This window comes from Apaloderma vittatum, unplaced genomic scaffold (genome assembly GCF_000703405.1).
Source record: "Apaloderma vittatum isolate BGI_N311 unplaced genomic scaffold, ASM70340v1 scaffold6354, whole genome shotgun sequence".
Classification (NCBI taxonomy): Eukaryota; Metazoa; Chordata; class Aves; order Trogoniformes; family Trogonidae; genus Apaloderma; species Apaloderma vittatum.
In genome coordinates, this window is record NW_009714263.1 from 80,358 (window position 1) to 94,753 (window position 14,396).

Sequence of the window (14,396 nt, forward strand, 5' to 3'; positions counted from 1 at the left end):
AATCTCTTCACTGGCTGTCATGCCAATTAATAGAACGAATGGCTGAAAAAAACCAAACAAAAATCTAGCCCACTTTTGGGTTGTGAAAGATAGTTATATGGAATACGTAATGTTTCTATACATTTTCTTGCCACTTGCAGTAACTTTAGACAAGCTTTAAAAACACACTTAATACAATATTTTCCATTTCTGCTTCCAAGGGCATTGAAATTGCAGAGTTCACTGAAGAGGGCAAGCAAAAGAGAAGGCCTGGTAAGTAAACAGTAGATGACAGTTTGGATAGTGAGTTAGCTAAGAATTACTTAAAAGAACCTTCTTTAACTAAAGCATGGGAATATCCCAAACATAACGTAGATTTGGCTCAGAGAGAATCAAAAGGTTATCAGAAGGCGATGATCCTGCTGTAGAACCATGTCCTCACTGAAAAAAAAAAATGATGCTTGACATTTGTTTTAACTTCACCATAGTCCACACTAAGCACAAAGTAGTTTATGGAGGAACAGAGAAGAAACATAGAGACTGCACCAGTGACAGAAACACTGAACTAATGGCCCTTGTATACACATACTCATTCTAAATTTGCAAATAGTACTGGCTGGGACTCAGGACATTTTCAGTCACAGCTTTTTGGGCTGACATACACTTCTGTGATACTGCCAAACAGAACAACAAAGCACGCAAGCATAAACGCTCCCTTACCCTTTGGTACTTGAATTAGAAAGTTACTGTTCTTAAAAGAAGCTTTAAGTAGTCGGAAACATGAGATAACATTAGAGGTAATCAACTGATTAGTAAATGCCAGATTTCTTTCTTTTAACAAAAAGTGATAATGATTTTATGCAGTTTATAATATCCTCAGAAAAAACTTCTCTAAATCTACAAGCACGATTTCTTAATATGACATTTTTCTACCTTGTACCGGTGGTTCTTGTGAATGCTATTCTGGAAGCAGTCCATACAGAGAACACAAGTCGGATCAACCGCACAGTCTCTGCAACAAGAAAAAGGTAGCTGGAAAACTTTCTAAAACAAACACATGGAATTTTCACGCATAAAAGAAAACACTGCTCTTAAAAAAAAAAATAAAAAATCAAGATTAACAACAGATTCAAATTATAAAAACATTGGCGACTCCATATCACAGAAAGAAGATGAAAGCCAATATTGGTAGGACTGAACCATCTACTCAAACCTGTTATATCAGATTCCATCAGAAGCACATTTGATTTCCACTTTCAAAACTTGTTGCTAACATATTGATGTTTTTGCTAAGAATAAGCAGCTATTGAAAACCACAACAACTCTGAAGTAACCTTCATTATTATTTCCAAAAACTGTAGCCAGTTTGCTAATGAAACTTCTGCTACACTTCTGCCAGGTTATGTTTCTAACTTCTAAAACAGTTACAAGTTAAAATCTAACAATAATTACTTTACAAAATTAGCCAAAGAATATATCCTTTGAATTTAATTTCAGTAGTTTCATCATGAACTCAAATACCTGAAAATCTAGAATTACACTCATGGGCAACCTAATTCCATTTTTTAATATGCGCCACATACATAATCTTTTTTTATATTGCCTTTTTTCCCTAAAGCATGGTCACTCTTTCTTTAAATGCTCTCATTCTCTGCAAAATATGCATGATCAGTGTTTAAAGACAACATAGCAAGTTTTTTGGTTTATGCCATTGTTCAATATTTAGTTCAATACAACTAAAATAGTATGGTAACTCTGATTACGGAATGAATTCCCTTTCAAAATTTTAGATGCTAATCATCATTACAAAAACTTAATACTTCAGAAACATTCATTTCTTACTGCAAGACTACTGCAAGCTGAGTTAGAAGAAAGAAAAATAGAGCCAGAAATATCTGCTAGATTTGAATGTCCAATTCGAGACCCTTAGATTTTAATATTTCAGAGTATCTATTTTTCGCATTTTATAAGCCTAAAGCAAACGTACATTTAGCTTCAGTTGGAGTAGTAAGTATAGCCTTTTGTATAAATATCACATTTTTGCAAGGGAAGAACGCAAAAGAATAAGAGGAAAAAGAGGCCACTTCGGAGAAATAGAGCTTTGCCTGTTGCCTGCTTTCCTACAAGAGCTCTGCAGAGGCAGGAACACAACTATTCCCGTTAGAGCAGTGCTACAGCACCTTGACCAGCCTTTTCTTTCAGACGCTCCAACGCCACACTCGCTACACACCTCCTAGCAAACCCGACGGACTTCTTCACAGACCATTTTCCTTTCACACACACCACTAGCTTATTCCTAGGAAAAGCTGAAGAATCTGTGATTGATTAAAACCTTACAGTCTAATTCACATAAAGTTTACAGAGAGCTTTCATTTTGACATTTCCTAAATTCTAAGGGCTGGATTTTTTTTTTAGGCATATTAATATTCTTCATCCCTAATAATATTATTTTGGTATTCTGATTAAATTATCTAGGCTTCTAAAACAAACTGAAAACTGCAGTAAACTATATAATAGCATCATATTAATACTAATGGATTGCCTATACATTTGCAATCTTTACATCTACCACAAATACTTCTTTTTTTTATATTAATATATTATTCATACTATTCCTATTAATATATGTATAATATATGTATTAATAGGAATTAATAAAATTAATTCTATTGAATCAGTGGGCTGACATCTCTAACATACTCCAGGATGAGAACGAAAGAAGGTGGAAAAATGACCATTGGTCACAGACCTACTGCTTAAGCAAAGGACTGATGCTGCTCAGAAATGAGAGATTCTGTTTCAGACCTGGAAAGAAAATGCACTGCACAGATTTTTATGCCTGTTCTCCCTCAGTTCAGGTACAGACCCAACACTCATATCCTATCCTCCAATTTTTTTAAGCAATACTAGTACCTCTAGTGTCCTTTCCATTTCCTTCCCAGCTTCTCTGCCGGGGCCTGCTCTTCACATGCAATTTTCCTCACTCTAAAGTGGTTTGAAATGCGAAGCAAATGCCACTGTCAGTTAAGCAAAGACCTACCATGACAGAAGCAGTGACCAGTTAGCAGCATGACTAGTTTTATTAAACCATTTTGCTACATTATCTCACATGGGAACATTCAGGATAACATACTTCACTCTTACCTGCAAGAGTATGTTGTCTCCCCTCCTTTGAACACCTTCCCACAGAGCTGGGAGGTTCCACTCTGTTGTAGTTTCTCCAGGAATATATCTGGGTCTTCCCCAAACAAATAACACTCCAGGGGGTATAATATTGCTGCCTGGACCATTTCTTCTTGTTTCTCCAGCAAGGGGTCCATTTCAGCTGAGTAAATATTTGGCACGTGTTTGGCCAAGCACTGCAAAAACGTAGCTTGGAAGTTGAATCTTTCATCACACCACTGCAGAAAAAGCACATCCATGGACAACATAAATGAATAAATAAATATACAGAAAATACAATTAAGCACTTCTGGTGTGGAAAAGAGTTCTGGATTCACAGTAGAACTCAGCTCCATGAGCAATAAACCCCAAGTAACTATGGTTTCCCAGGATGTTCTCTGCTGTTTTCCTTTCAGTACCCACCACAGTAACCTCTGCTCCCTTGAAGCCTCCTTCTAAAACACTCTGAGGCAAGAGCTGGCAAGTGCTGCGCTACTTAAGAGCAATCCGCGCACTAATTAATTTTCAACTACCTGCTGTGCCAACGAGCCAGCCAATACTCAAATCTTGATGTCTGTTCAGCTGCAACAAATGGAAAGAGAAACAGTAGGTTTCCCTGTCTTAGCTGGGAAGTAAGTCTGAGATCCATTCCTTAGCCTGCCAGTAGTCGCAGAACCTGCAACAAATTAATGGGCTGTGCCACCATACAGCAAAACCTTGTTGAAACTGGTCATCAGGGTTCAATAGCTACTGAGGGAGAAAGAAGCCCAACTGATTTTAAAGTTTTCAATTAAGAAAACTAAGAACATCAAGTCAAAACACAAGTAACTTTTATTAATTTTCTTATAAACACGAAATTGCATTTTAGTCTGATTTCTCTAGGGCATTAAGGTTATAGAATCACAGAATCTATGATTATATAAGCTTAATGCCTTAATGCAAAAGTACTTGTGCTTTGACTTGAGGTTCTTAGTTTTCTTAAGTCCCTAATTTTACTTGCAACTACTCTAGTTCTCCAAAATAGTTATCTCCAATTCTTCTATTTCTGTCCATCAAGCCTGAATATTCTCTTTCTCACATTATTCCCATTATTTACAAATATCTTTTGTTTTACCCTATTGCAAATCAGATAATCTGTTTACCCATCAAAGCTTCTATAGATAATCTCCTTACATACGCAACTTTGATTTATGCACCAAAAAAAAAAATTTTTTTGCAAGAAAAATCAGTATAGATGTAACTTCACAAATAGTTCTAAAGGAAATTTCCTCTAGGTCTGTAAGCAGAGAATGAGTAAGCAGCCACCAAAAAGTTCAGACTGACAGAAGGCTCAAAAGAGTGGACTATTCAACCCATTTAAAGGATGGAAATGTAAAACATCTTATGTGAAAGGCAAAAAAATTCCTAGTTTCCAACTTAAGATGAAGCCTACATCAATCAAATCAATAGATTGCCACCCAAAACTGACAGAGATGAGGGATTAAATAACAGATCTATAAGGCTATAGTTCCCTAGTTTACTACCTAGATTAGATCAGTTCTCCAAAAAAAGAAAGTAATTTAGAACACATGTAGTCTGAAATGCTGTAATTCCAGTACTCTGGAAGCTAGAGTCGTAGAAACTGCAGATTTGTTGTCTGAAAAACTGCATGTCTACTTAATATAGACAAGTACAAAAAGCTGTTTACATATCAAATCTAAGAAGAAGAAAGAGAAATGTGATATCATGCTGAAATAGCCTGGAGTAACAATACCATCCATTACCCCAAACCAATCTGTTAAGGGATATTTGTTCTACGTTGTAGTTACTCTAAACACTTGCTTTATGGCTTTAATAAGACCCACTAAACTTTTAATATGTTTAGTTTTAGCCTGAGGTTTCTACTGATATTTTGGTCATCAATAGTCCTTAGTATTACTCTTGGGTAATTCATTAGATCATTTATTGTGGTAATCCATGAACTCAAAATCATGCAAGAAAATGTATGGCAGACACTGATGGAAAAGTGAGGCCACGGACCGTGTGGTCAAGCAGGACACCCAAATTGTCCTCAAATCATCCTAGAATATCTTTATTTTATAAGTGCAGGTTGCCCAGTGTAATCAGTGACTCAATCACCTCCCTAGCCAGTCTATTCCAGTGTCTGATCAATTACTTAAACTCCACAATTCAACGTTTCTCCTCAAACACGTTTTCTCCTGTAACTTGTTTTCAGTTTTCAACTTACCTACAGTGCACTATGGCTTTAGGCAGCTCCCCTCCCAATTTGGTTACTGTATTGTTCAAACGCGGGGCAGTGGGATGTTCCCTTACAAAGCACAAGAGAATCCCAGTCTGTAGCTCTTCCATCTCACTAAATTGCACTCCCAAGAGATGGTTTAAGTTTAGCTTCTGCGTTGTTGGAAGAGAGCACATTGTAGCTTCAAGAAATGCAGGGCTAAGCTTTCCTGAAAATTTGCCAGAAGTGTAGAGCGGGTTCTCACACAGTCTAAGTCACAAGCATTTCAAGCATTCCTGTGCAAAGCCTTTATTTTTATCTAAACCTTGCCCAGAGAAGGGAGGACAGGGAGTAGGAAACAAGAGTGAAGAAGGGAAGAGAGAGAACTCTCACAAGCAGGCTGGCTGCCTTCTGGGAAACACACTAAATTATATTCTCAACCCAGGAAATATCCATTATATTCACAAGAGAAACAAGAGTATTCTTTTTCTTATTTCTAAAAGTTCCTTCAGGCTAAACTTCAGACCTATCCCACAACCTCTGTGTCTCCTAGGAGAAGTAATTTATTCCTTGCGTCAAAATCTGTTCAGTATACTACATTCAACTGTATAAAATTACACACAACACTATCAGAAACACAGAAGCTGCCAAATAAAGCACACCCCTAAGTTAAGATTGACTGTCCAATGCTAGCTTGATCCCCCTTGTGCACACATATTGAATTTTAGGCTTGAATACTTTGATTATTGCTTTGAGTACTCCCAACTCCCCTCTGCTCATTCAGTCCTTTACCCGAGCACATACCTGTCAAGTGCTCGGGTTGCTCCAGATATAAAACATATAAATCAATAAATTGCCAGTTTTTCTTTATTGACCATATACTGATGTGTGAAGAGGAAATATTGTATCATCATCAAGTAAGTTCTAACCACTCTACGCACAGGAGGAGCTGGGATTCCAGAAAGCCCTGTGCAAGGGCGATGCAAGCCCGTGCAAGAGAGCCGGAAGCAGAGATGGGGCTTGCACTGCGGCTCTCTGCTCAGGAGTGGCACGGGCTGCTCCGAGAGGCTGTGGATTTGCCATCCTCGCACAGAATCAAAAGTCAATTGCACATGGCCCTGGGGCAACCAGTTCCAGGGTTTTGGACAGGATGACCTCCAGAGGTCCCTTCCAGCCTCAACCATTCCGTAATTCAAATGTCTTCAGTGGGAGGAATCTTATTTCTTTTCCAATTTCATTAATCATAAAATCATAGAATCATAGAATGGCCTAGGCTGGAAGGGACCTTAGAGATCATCTAGTCCAACCTCCCTGTCACGGGCAGGGACGCCACCTCTCGACCGGACCAGACAACACATGGGGACCGAGCAGGAATCTTCCTGTTTCTGCTAGAAGTAAGCCCTACAGAAAAGTAATTTCCTGAATTAGATTCCGCTCAAGAATAAATCTGAAACTGTATACCTGAGGAGGCAAAGGTCATGAGACAATGCAATTAAAATAAAAACATTCTCAGGTAACTAAAATACTACTATAGGTGTGCTCTCGACAGCCCCCCGGAGCTCTCACCCTACTCACTGCAGCTCACAGACCACAACTAGCAGAGGGAAGCTCAGAGGAAACAGGTCTGGATACGCTCCATTCAAATAGCACCATTCCACTGGAAAATATTTTTGGGTGGCAAATTGAAAATTACCGAACTAAAAGAAATAAAAAATACGCACATCAATTTCATGTATATTTTGAGTAAATTACAGCTTCACCTCAAACTTGAAATCTGAAATTTCTCAGCTTTTCAATATCTGTATTAGCAACCCCAGGAAAGTTATTTTGATAGGTTTTTTGGCAAATTCCTCATTTTTATTAGAAGTTAGCTGAAGAAACAGCCACTCCATCACACAGACCATATTGAAGCACAGTCCAGAAATAAAACCACCACAAACAAAGACCAGAATGAGGTAAGGGAGTAACCACGGCAGCAGTACACCACCACCACCTCCCCCTCCCTGGGGAGGGAGGAACACCCTCACCAGTCGGCTTTCCCAGGTCTTCAAAAAGGCAAGCAAAGGGCACACCTGAGATCTTGACACAAGTGCAGAGCATGCATCACAGGCACGCGGTGTCTCCCAGCTCTTTTTTTTTTTTTTTTACTTTTTATAACTTTAGCCTTCTCCAGCCCCACCTCTTTTCCTCCTTTAATCACAGATTCCTGACACATTCTCCTTTGTTAAGATGATAGTAATTCTCAAACTGCGCGAAAAAGTGAGACGAAGGGAACCAAGAGAAGCTGCAAAACTGTGTTTCTCAAGTGTAAGCAAGAGCAGAAACAGCAAGTATTTTGTCCAAGACATTTGATTTTCTCTGTATAACAAAGGCATTAATCTGTAATCCTCAATGGCTCTTCAGAAGAATACGACTACAGAAGTGATACCTCGCAAAACCACTTCAGAAAGCACCTTTAGTAGATAATCTCTTATCTTGCACACAAACGTGACTTCCTCTGTGGGATCAAACCACAAGTGTTTCTTCCCATATGTAAGCAAAGAGATCTTGCTAAAATCAATTCCAACCAACACGCCAGTTTCTCCAACATTTAAAATTACCTTTTGTGGGCTTTTATCAAACCCTTTAAATAAGCATCACCTCAAAAAAGTTCAGAGGATGAAGAATTATAATTGCCTAAAAATACTGCTTCAAAAAGAACAAATTATTTGTCACCAATATATCCCATGTATCCATATCCAGTTTTGTCATTCACAAACGCATTCACCTGTGAATACTGCAAGTAAGAACAGGAATAAGAGATAAGTGAGTATAAAAGGAAAAACAATGAACATCAAACTCTCAATTGACTTTTTACCTACAGGTCAGATGAGCATCAGATGAGATTTCCCACCACTGTGACAGAATTTCTTTATCATTGCTACAGGTTTATTAAGCACATTAACTCAGTAGCCATTACTTCCACCACAGTTATTTATTTACGTTGTAAGAACAGTTATGTTTGAATTATAAAGTCTTTTCAAACTAACAGTTTGCATTAGGAAATACCATAAAAAGCAGCTCTACTTTAAACTGCATTGACTGACATACTGATGTTTTTGTGCAAAAGTGACTGCATAAATTTCAGGACTATATTTTTAGATACATATGTTAATATAACTAGTGAAAAGAAAGAATATTAATATTTATAGACATTAAATAACAAATTACGAAGGAACAGACACTGCCAGTACCACAAACTAACACCTGTACCTGGTTCAATATTCCGGTTTAAAGGAGCAGTACAAAAAGCTTAGTTTGTGTATGACATAAATCTGTCAAGCATGAGAAGGCAATACCAGGTGCCTGTAAAAACAGCTGGTAGAAGCAGGATTTTAAAACTAAAAGTATATAAAATGCTGGGGGCATACCGATTTTAAGTAGATACCATTCAACATAAATACCAAATGCAAAAGGCTGCTTTACTTTAATGCACAGAACAGTTGTAACTGGTTAAAGAGAGATTAGCAGGACAACAGATCCCAGAAAAGTTTTATTCTGATCCTGTCAATCCAACTGAGCAACCATAAAAGACATTTTAAAAGGATAAACACACAGTTGTTCTTTGATAAGCATGCAGAATACTTAACTTTTCTTCAGAAAGCAAACTTCAGAAGATTCTTGAACTAACATTTTCATATAAGGCTCTGCTTTTAATTTTTCCCTTATATTTCAGTTGAGAAAATCAGTTTTCTACTGCACTGAAAATACAATTCAGCTGCAGTACAGAACACCTAGGCATTGTTTTTAGTAAAAATAAAAAGGAGACAAGGTGATCTATTTCAGCCTGAAAGAGATAATATATTCCCCAAAGAAGAGGCTTCAAAAATAAGCACTGGCAATTAATTAGAATATTTGCTCTTCCATGCCTTAAACCAAACTGCATTTTTTTAGGAGCATAAATTCTACTATCTCTGGAAGGGGACAGTTCAGGGAGTTAAAATGGAAGCTTACTCTACTTTTTTGTCACATCAGCAGTACTACATGGCCATCCATGATGTGTTTTGCACTCTCTAACAAAGCATTGCCAATGTTTTAGTAGAGAATCTAAGCTTAAAAAATGCCCACTTAGAACTCATTTATGAAATACCTGTTTTCTGACCCATTAGTCACATGGTTCCTTTATATAGCATAGCTGTGAAACAGCCACGTACCAAACTTTGCTCTGCACTAAATATCAGTTATTGCACTGAAAGCAGCAGGTTTGGTTTCAAAGTTATTTTCTACTGGCACAACATGCGTAACATTCAAGACTGTCTAACACTGTCCTAACAAAACATCAACTCTGACCTGAAGACACAGAGGAACTGTTTGATCTCTGCAGTCATTTAAACTTTGGCTGCCAAGCCAAAAGCCAATTAATGTCAAAAGATGCTTTAATGATGCAGGTGTTTGCCCACTGGGAATGAGACTCATAGCAACACCTCAGACTACTAAAGCTTTGTCTACAGCAGAGTCTACCTCGATTCTAGCAGTCTCCAGCAACTATCAGTTTAGCTGAACTTACAGCACACCAGTGACATCCAGAGAAGCACAAGTAACCAGCAGCGCCATCAGTTACTGTTTTGGCTGCTACACAGCTAAAACTACCGTCATTTTCGGGATAAACAACTCACAGACCCAACTTCATCCTCCTTGAAACTATAGGTCGAGTGTCAGTGTTAAGTCACAGTCATCTCCAAAATCACAGGGGTGCAGCTTCAGTTCACGGGGGTGAGCACCCGAACGCGAAGAGGTGCCCAAGGAGACATCTGAAGTGAAACCGTGGCCTGCAGGAGGTCTCTCTCTGCCTTAAGTGCTTCTACCGTCATGCCAGCCAAGGGGACAGGCCAGCCCAGACAGGCTCCAGTACCAGCAGGACACTACGACATAGGTTCAACAGGTAAAACAAAGTAGCCAGAAATTCTAAAAATAACTCCCAAGTCTTTGAGGCATGCAATCTAAACAATGTTTGCGTTCCAAAATTTTTGGTCAGACCTGCATTTGGTAGATAGCAATGTATAATTAACACATGAACATGAAGGGAAACAGGAATTCAGTATCACACAGAAAAGCAGAACAAGGTCCAAAACATATTTTTTTGGGGGGAAAAAGTTACTCTCACTAGAAAAATAACAAAATCATTATATCTGCGGAATTATTTGTAGTATTCATCTGTAGTATTCATCCGTGAGTCTTCAAAACTGAACTTTTAAAGTTGTGACTACTCATTTGACGGATGTTTTTTATTTAATTTCTAAAGAAACAAACCAAAAATACTTTGGTCCTTTCCTTGTTTGATCCATAACATCCACAGTGTGGTCTCCTACCCTCGAATATCTATCAAATTTCTTAGCACCTGACCACGCTTTAAAAATTACAACTATAGTGGATATTTATAAAGAAGTAATTCATTACTTTGGTATAGTTATACTGTGGGGGAAAAAACCAAACAAACAAAAAGACTCCACTACTTTTTTATATTAATACCTGTGTACTCAAACTTGGCTTACAACCACACAATTTTTCCAATTATCATTTCCATTTTATATGCAGCCTAACTCTGCGGTGACTGGATGTATACTACAATTCAGATGCATATATCTGTCCTTAGCACTCACACAGTATATGTCAGCTGCTCTCGCTTACACACCCAAACCGGTTTGTTTATCCCTACGTTCTCTACTGCTCTGGGATCTAGAAGCCACTTAAACAGTCGCACGCCCTCAGCAACAGCCACTCGGAGCCGGGTACCTCTCGCAGCACCGTAACAGTACCGCAGTAACCACAGCTTGTGCACTTCACACGGGCTTGGGCGAAGGTGTCCAGTACCTTCACAAGCACAGCTCACTTCTGCACTAACGAAAGCCACCAAAATTACCAACTGTGAGTAAACACGGAAGCAAACAAGGAAGGGAAAGCCGCGGCATTGCTCAGCACCGTATCAAAATGAAAGCACTTTACTAGGGCACTCAACACAGAAGGATGTGAGCAGGGCCTTGGTGATGCTCCAGCTACCTGTTGCAACTTTGTGGACTCCACTTCTTGGACATCAACACAGTTCTGCTAATGCACTGCACTGTTCTAAAAACAGCCTGGTTGACTTTGTGCGGTTAAGGGCTTATTTACACAAAAGAATATGCTGGTTAACCTAAAGATGAAGTTTTAAATTAACTTAGCTTAACAAACCAATGTAAAATTCCACAGGCACGTCATTAGGTCTAAGCAGGTTAATTCAGTTTTGGGGAGGTTAGATTTAAAACTGGAAGAAGTCACTGCAATTCCAAAATAAGGTGCCTGACTGAGATTTCATTAATCTCAAAAAATAACCTGCACATGAATATCCCCTTCATATTACTATTTGATTACAACACAGCTGTAGAAGCAAGGCTCCTTACATATATTTTCTCAGCTATATAATAGCACTGAATGATAGAAACCAAGTTCAGAAATACTTTGGAATGCACAAGCACCTGTATCATGTTTTGCTTTCTGAGATTACAATTGAAAATCAAGTTATTTTTCTGCCTTTAAATTAAATAATCCTGATAATAAAGCTTTTCTCTTCTTGTACACGACTACTCCACTTACATCTATACATTTGTATAGGAGTATTGACCAACGACAGATGGGACTTCGGAATAAAATCCCTTTTCTTTACAAATATTACTGACAAAGTACACATTATATCAAAATTTGAAGATTTAGTACACATTAAAATCTATGATATATTTTAATATCAAAAACCCTGCTCCTATATTCCAGAAACAAGCAACCAGAGCAGGCAGGAGTCAAACTGGAATTTGCTTAGAATACAAGTGGACAAGCAACCAAGGGGCTGGATCTAGCCTGCAAAGTAGGCTTTTATTAGGCCCTTAGCAATGCCAACTACTAGATAAGCCAAGCCTAGCTCACCAGTCAGCCAAGCAAACTGCAGATGCCATTTGGAAAGAAAAAAAAAGTAAGCCTCAGTCTGGTAGACAGGATTTACCACTAGGTCAGAGCCAGTGCGGCCCAAATCCAGCCCTCTGCCTTTCAGGGCAGCTCGGCCCAGGAAGAACACAGCCACTATAGAGAAGTAGAGGGCAAAGACGTGATCTGACTTCAGCTAACGCAGCGAGACACCAACTCTGGTATTTCCAACCACGGTCATCCAATCCAAAGAGCTGGACATAAGCGCACAGAAGAAACTAGTTGTGCTGGTCTGGCTGCAGAAGAGTTTATTACCCGAGTTATCAGCATCCGCTCCAGAATCAGGCTGGATCCTGCAGAGTTGTTCAGGTAATCCTGCATCATGCACCCAGTGCCTGCCTCTGGACCTCTCCCAACAAATTCAGATGTTTACAGGACTACAGGGAAGAAGGTTTACCAGTTACACGGGCAGTGCTGCACTGCAACCAGCGGCACCCAAGGGCAGTGATGAAAAAGGAGAGCAAGACTGAGTCTGACTGGGCTGGCTTGACACCAGATTTGGCAAGTTCAGTAAGGTCAAAGCTCGCTCCATTCACCCAGTAGAGCCAGCTTTTCAATCTAACTTGATGAACACCAGTAGACCCAAACCAAGCTCGAGCTCCCCTTTTCCCTTAATGTAACACCCTCGTTCCTTCCCTGTCAAAATTCCTGCAGTCTCCTTGGATAGACAGCAGACAACACAGCCTGAGTTGCCACTCACCTCTCTTGACATAACAGTAACTCTGGCACAGAGACTATCAATTGGCTGAAACCATATAAAAAATAAAGACAACTTAGCAGACCTGCATCAATTTGAGCAGCAGTGGATCTCTTCAACACCTTTCCCCACGTTTTTCATACCACTGTTACAACCAGTTTTATGCATTGCCTGGGCTAATTCAGCCTCTTATGTCCCCAGATAACAAAAGGTTGATTGTATCGCTGTGCTGTTGATTGCAGCTATCACTCTCAGTACCTCTCCAACTCTTTACATGGCTCTGAAGCTTAAGATGTTGCCTGACTCAGGTTCCATTTTTTGAAGCTCTAATGCAATCAAACTACACAGTTACTAGTTTAAAGTCAAATTGTTTCTAACATAGAAAAAAATCCACATATATGCCCGTCATTGCCACAGAAATATACTTCCCTTTAAAAATGTACCCCTGCACCCTTACGATTTGTGGATACCCTTACAATTTTGAGAGGAAAGGTACAATGAGCCATGGCTGTTGGCTTAGCACTGCCAGCAAAGCTCCACAAGTAAACATTTCCCTATGTACATCTTTGTGATTTTATCGATAGTGTGTAGCATCATGTAAAAAGTAGCTATCCTACAGGCTTGTCAAAAAAGTATTCAGGTACTCACCCAAAGGCTGCCCATTTAAGAAAGGGAGTCTGAATGTGTTATCTAGAAAGCTGACATTTTATGTTACATTTTCCTGTAACAACCTGAAGACTTTTAAGCACCCACAGCCAAGAGTTTCCAAACCACACTCGTATTCAGGTTGTTACAGGAAAATGTAACATAAAATGTCAGCTTTCTAGATAACACATTCAGACTCCCTTTCTTAAATGGGCAGCCTTTGGGTTATAAACTCTGCTAGGAAAACTGTTTGCAGCACAGTAATCACTTCAGGGAGGCAGAGCACAGAAGGCTCTTACCCACCACCCCCAGGCAGATTCAGTACCAAGCTGGGTTCCATAAGGGAGCATTAAATCCATAACTGACTAAAGCAATTCACAGAAAAAAAAATTTTAAAAAAAGAGAATAATTCTGTTCAGCAAATAAACAACTGCCTCCACCTACATCCCTTCTATATTCGTTGCTTCATTCCCACTCTGCAGAACAATACCCTGCCACTCAGCGTTTTGCTGTTGGTTTTGTCGGGTTCCACAGTACCGTCACCTTTAATTAAGAAAAGCAAAGTCAGAAGAAGGATCAGAGACGCATGCAGGCGCTACCGCGCTTCAAGGGCGCTTTCGAAGCTTTGAAAACTTCGATCCCGTTTAATTCACACCGAGGTCAAACGCCCACACGGGGCGAGGGGTGGGAGATGCTGAGGGGAGT

The 14,396-nt window shown here is 39.3% G+C and overlaps 1 protein-coding gene across 1 annotated transcript in view; it reads right to left on the bottom strand.

Annotated features, from left to right (window-relative positions):
- The window catches only part of UBR1 (ubiquitin protein ligase E3 component n-recognin 1), a 55,614-nt gene extending 52,315 nt beyond the window's left edge, over positions 1 to 3,299 (bottom strand). Inside the window, exons 1-2 of the mRNA XM_009868674.1 lie at positions 3,124 to 3,299; positions 913 to 991 (exon numbers count right to left, since the gene is read on the bottom strand). Of these exons, the coding sequence (XP_009866976.1) occupies positions 913 to 991; positions 3,124 to 3,299 (255 nt within the window). The remainder of the gene's footprint in view (positions 1 to 912; positions 992 to 3,123) is intronic.
- Between the last annotated feature and the right edge of the window lie 11,097 nt (positions 3,300 to 14,396).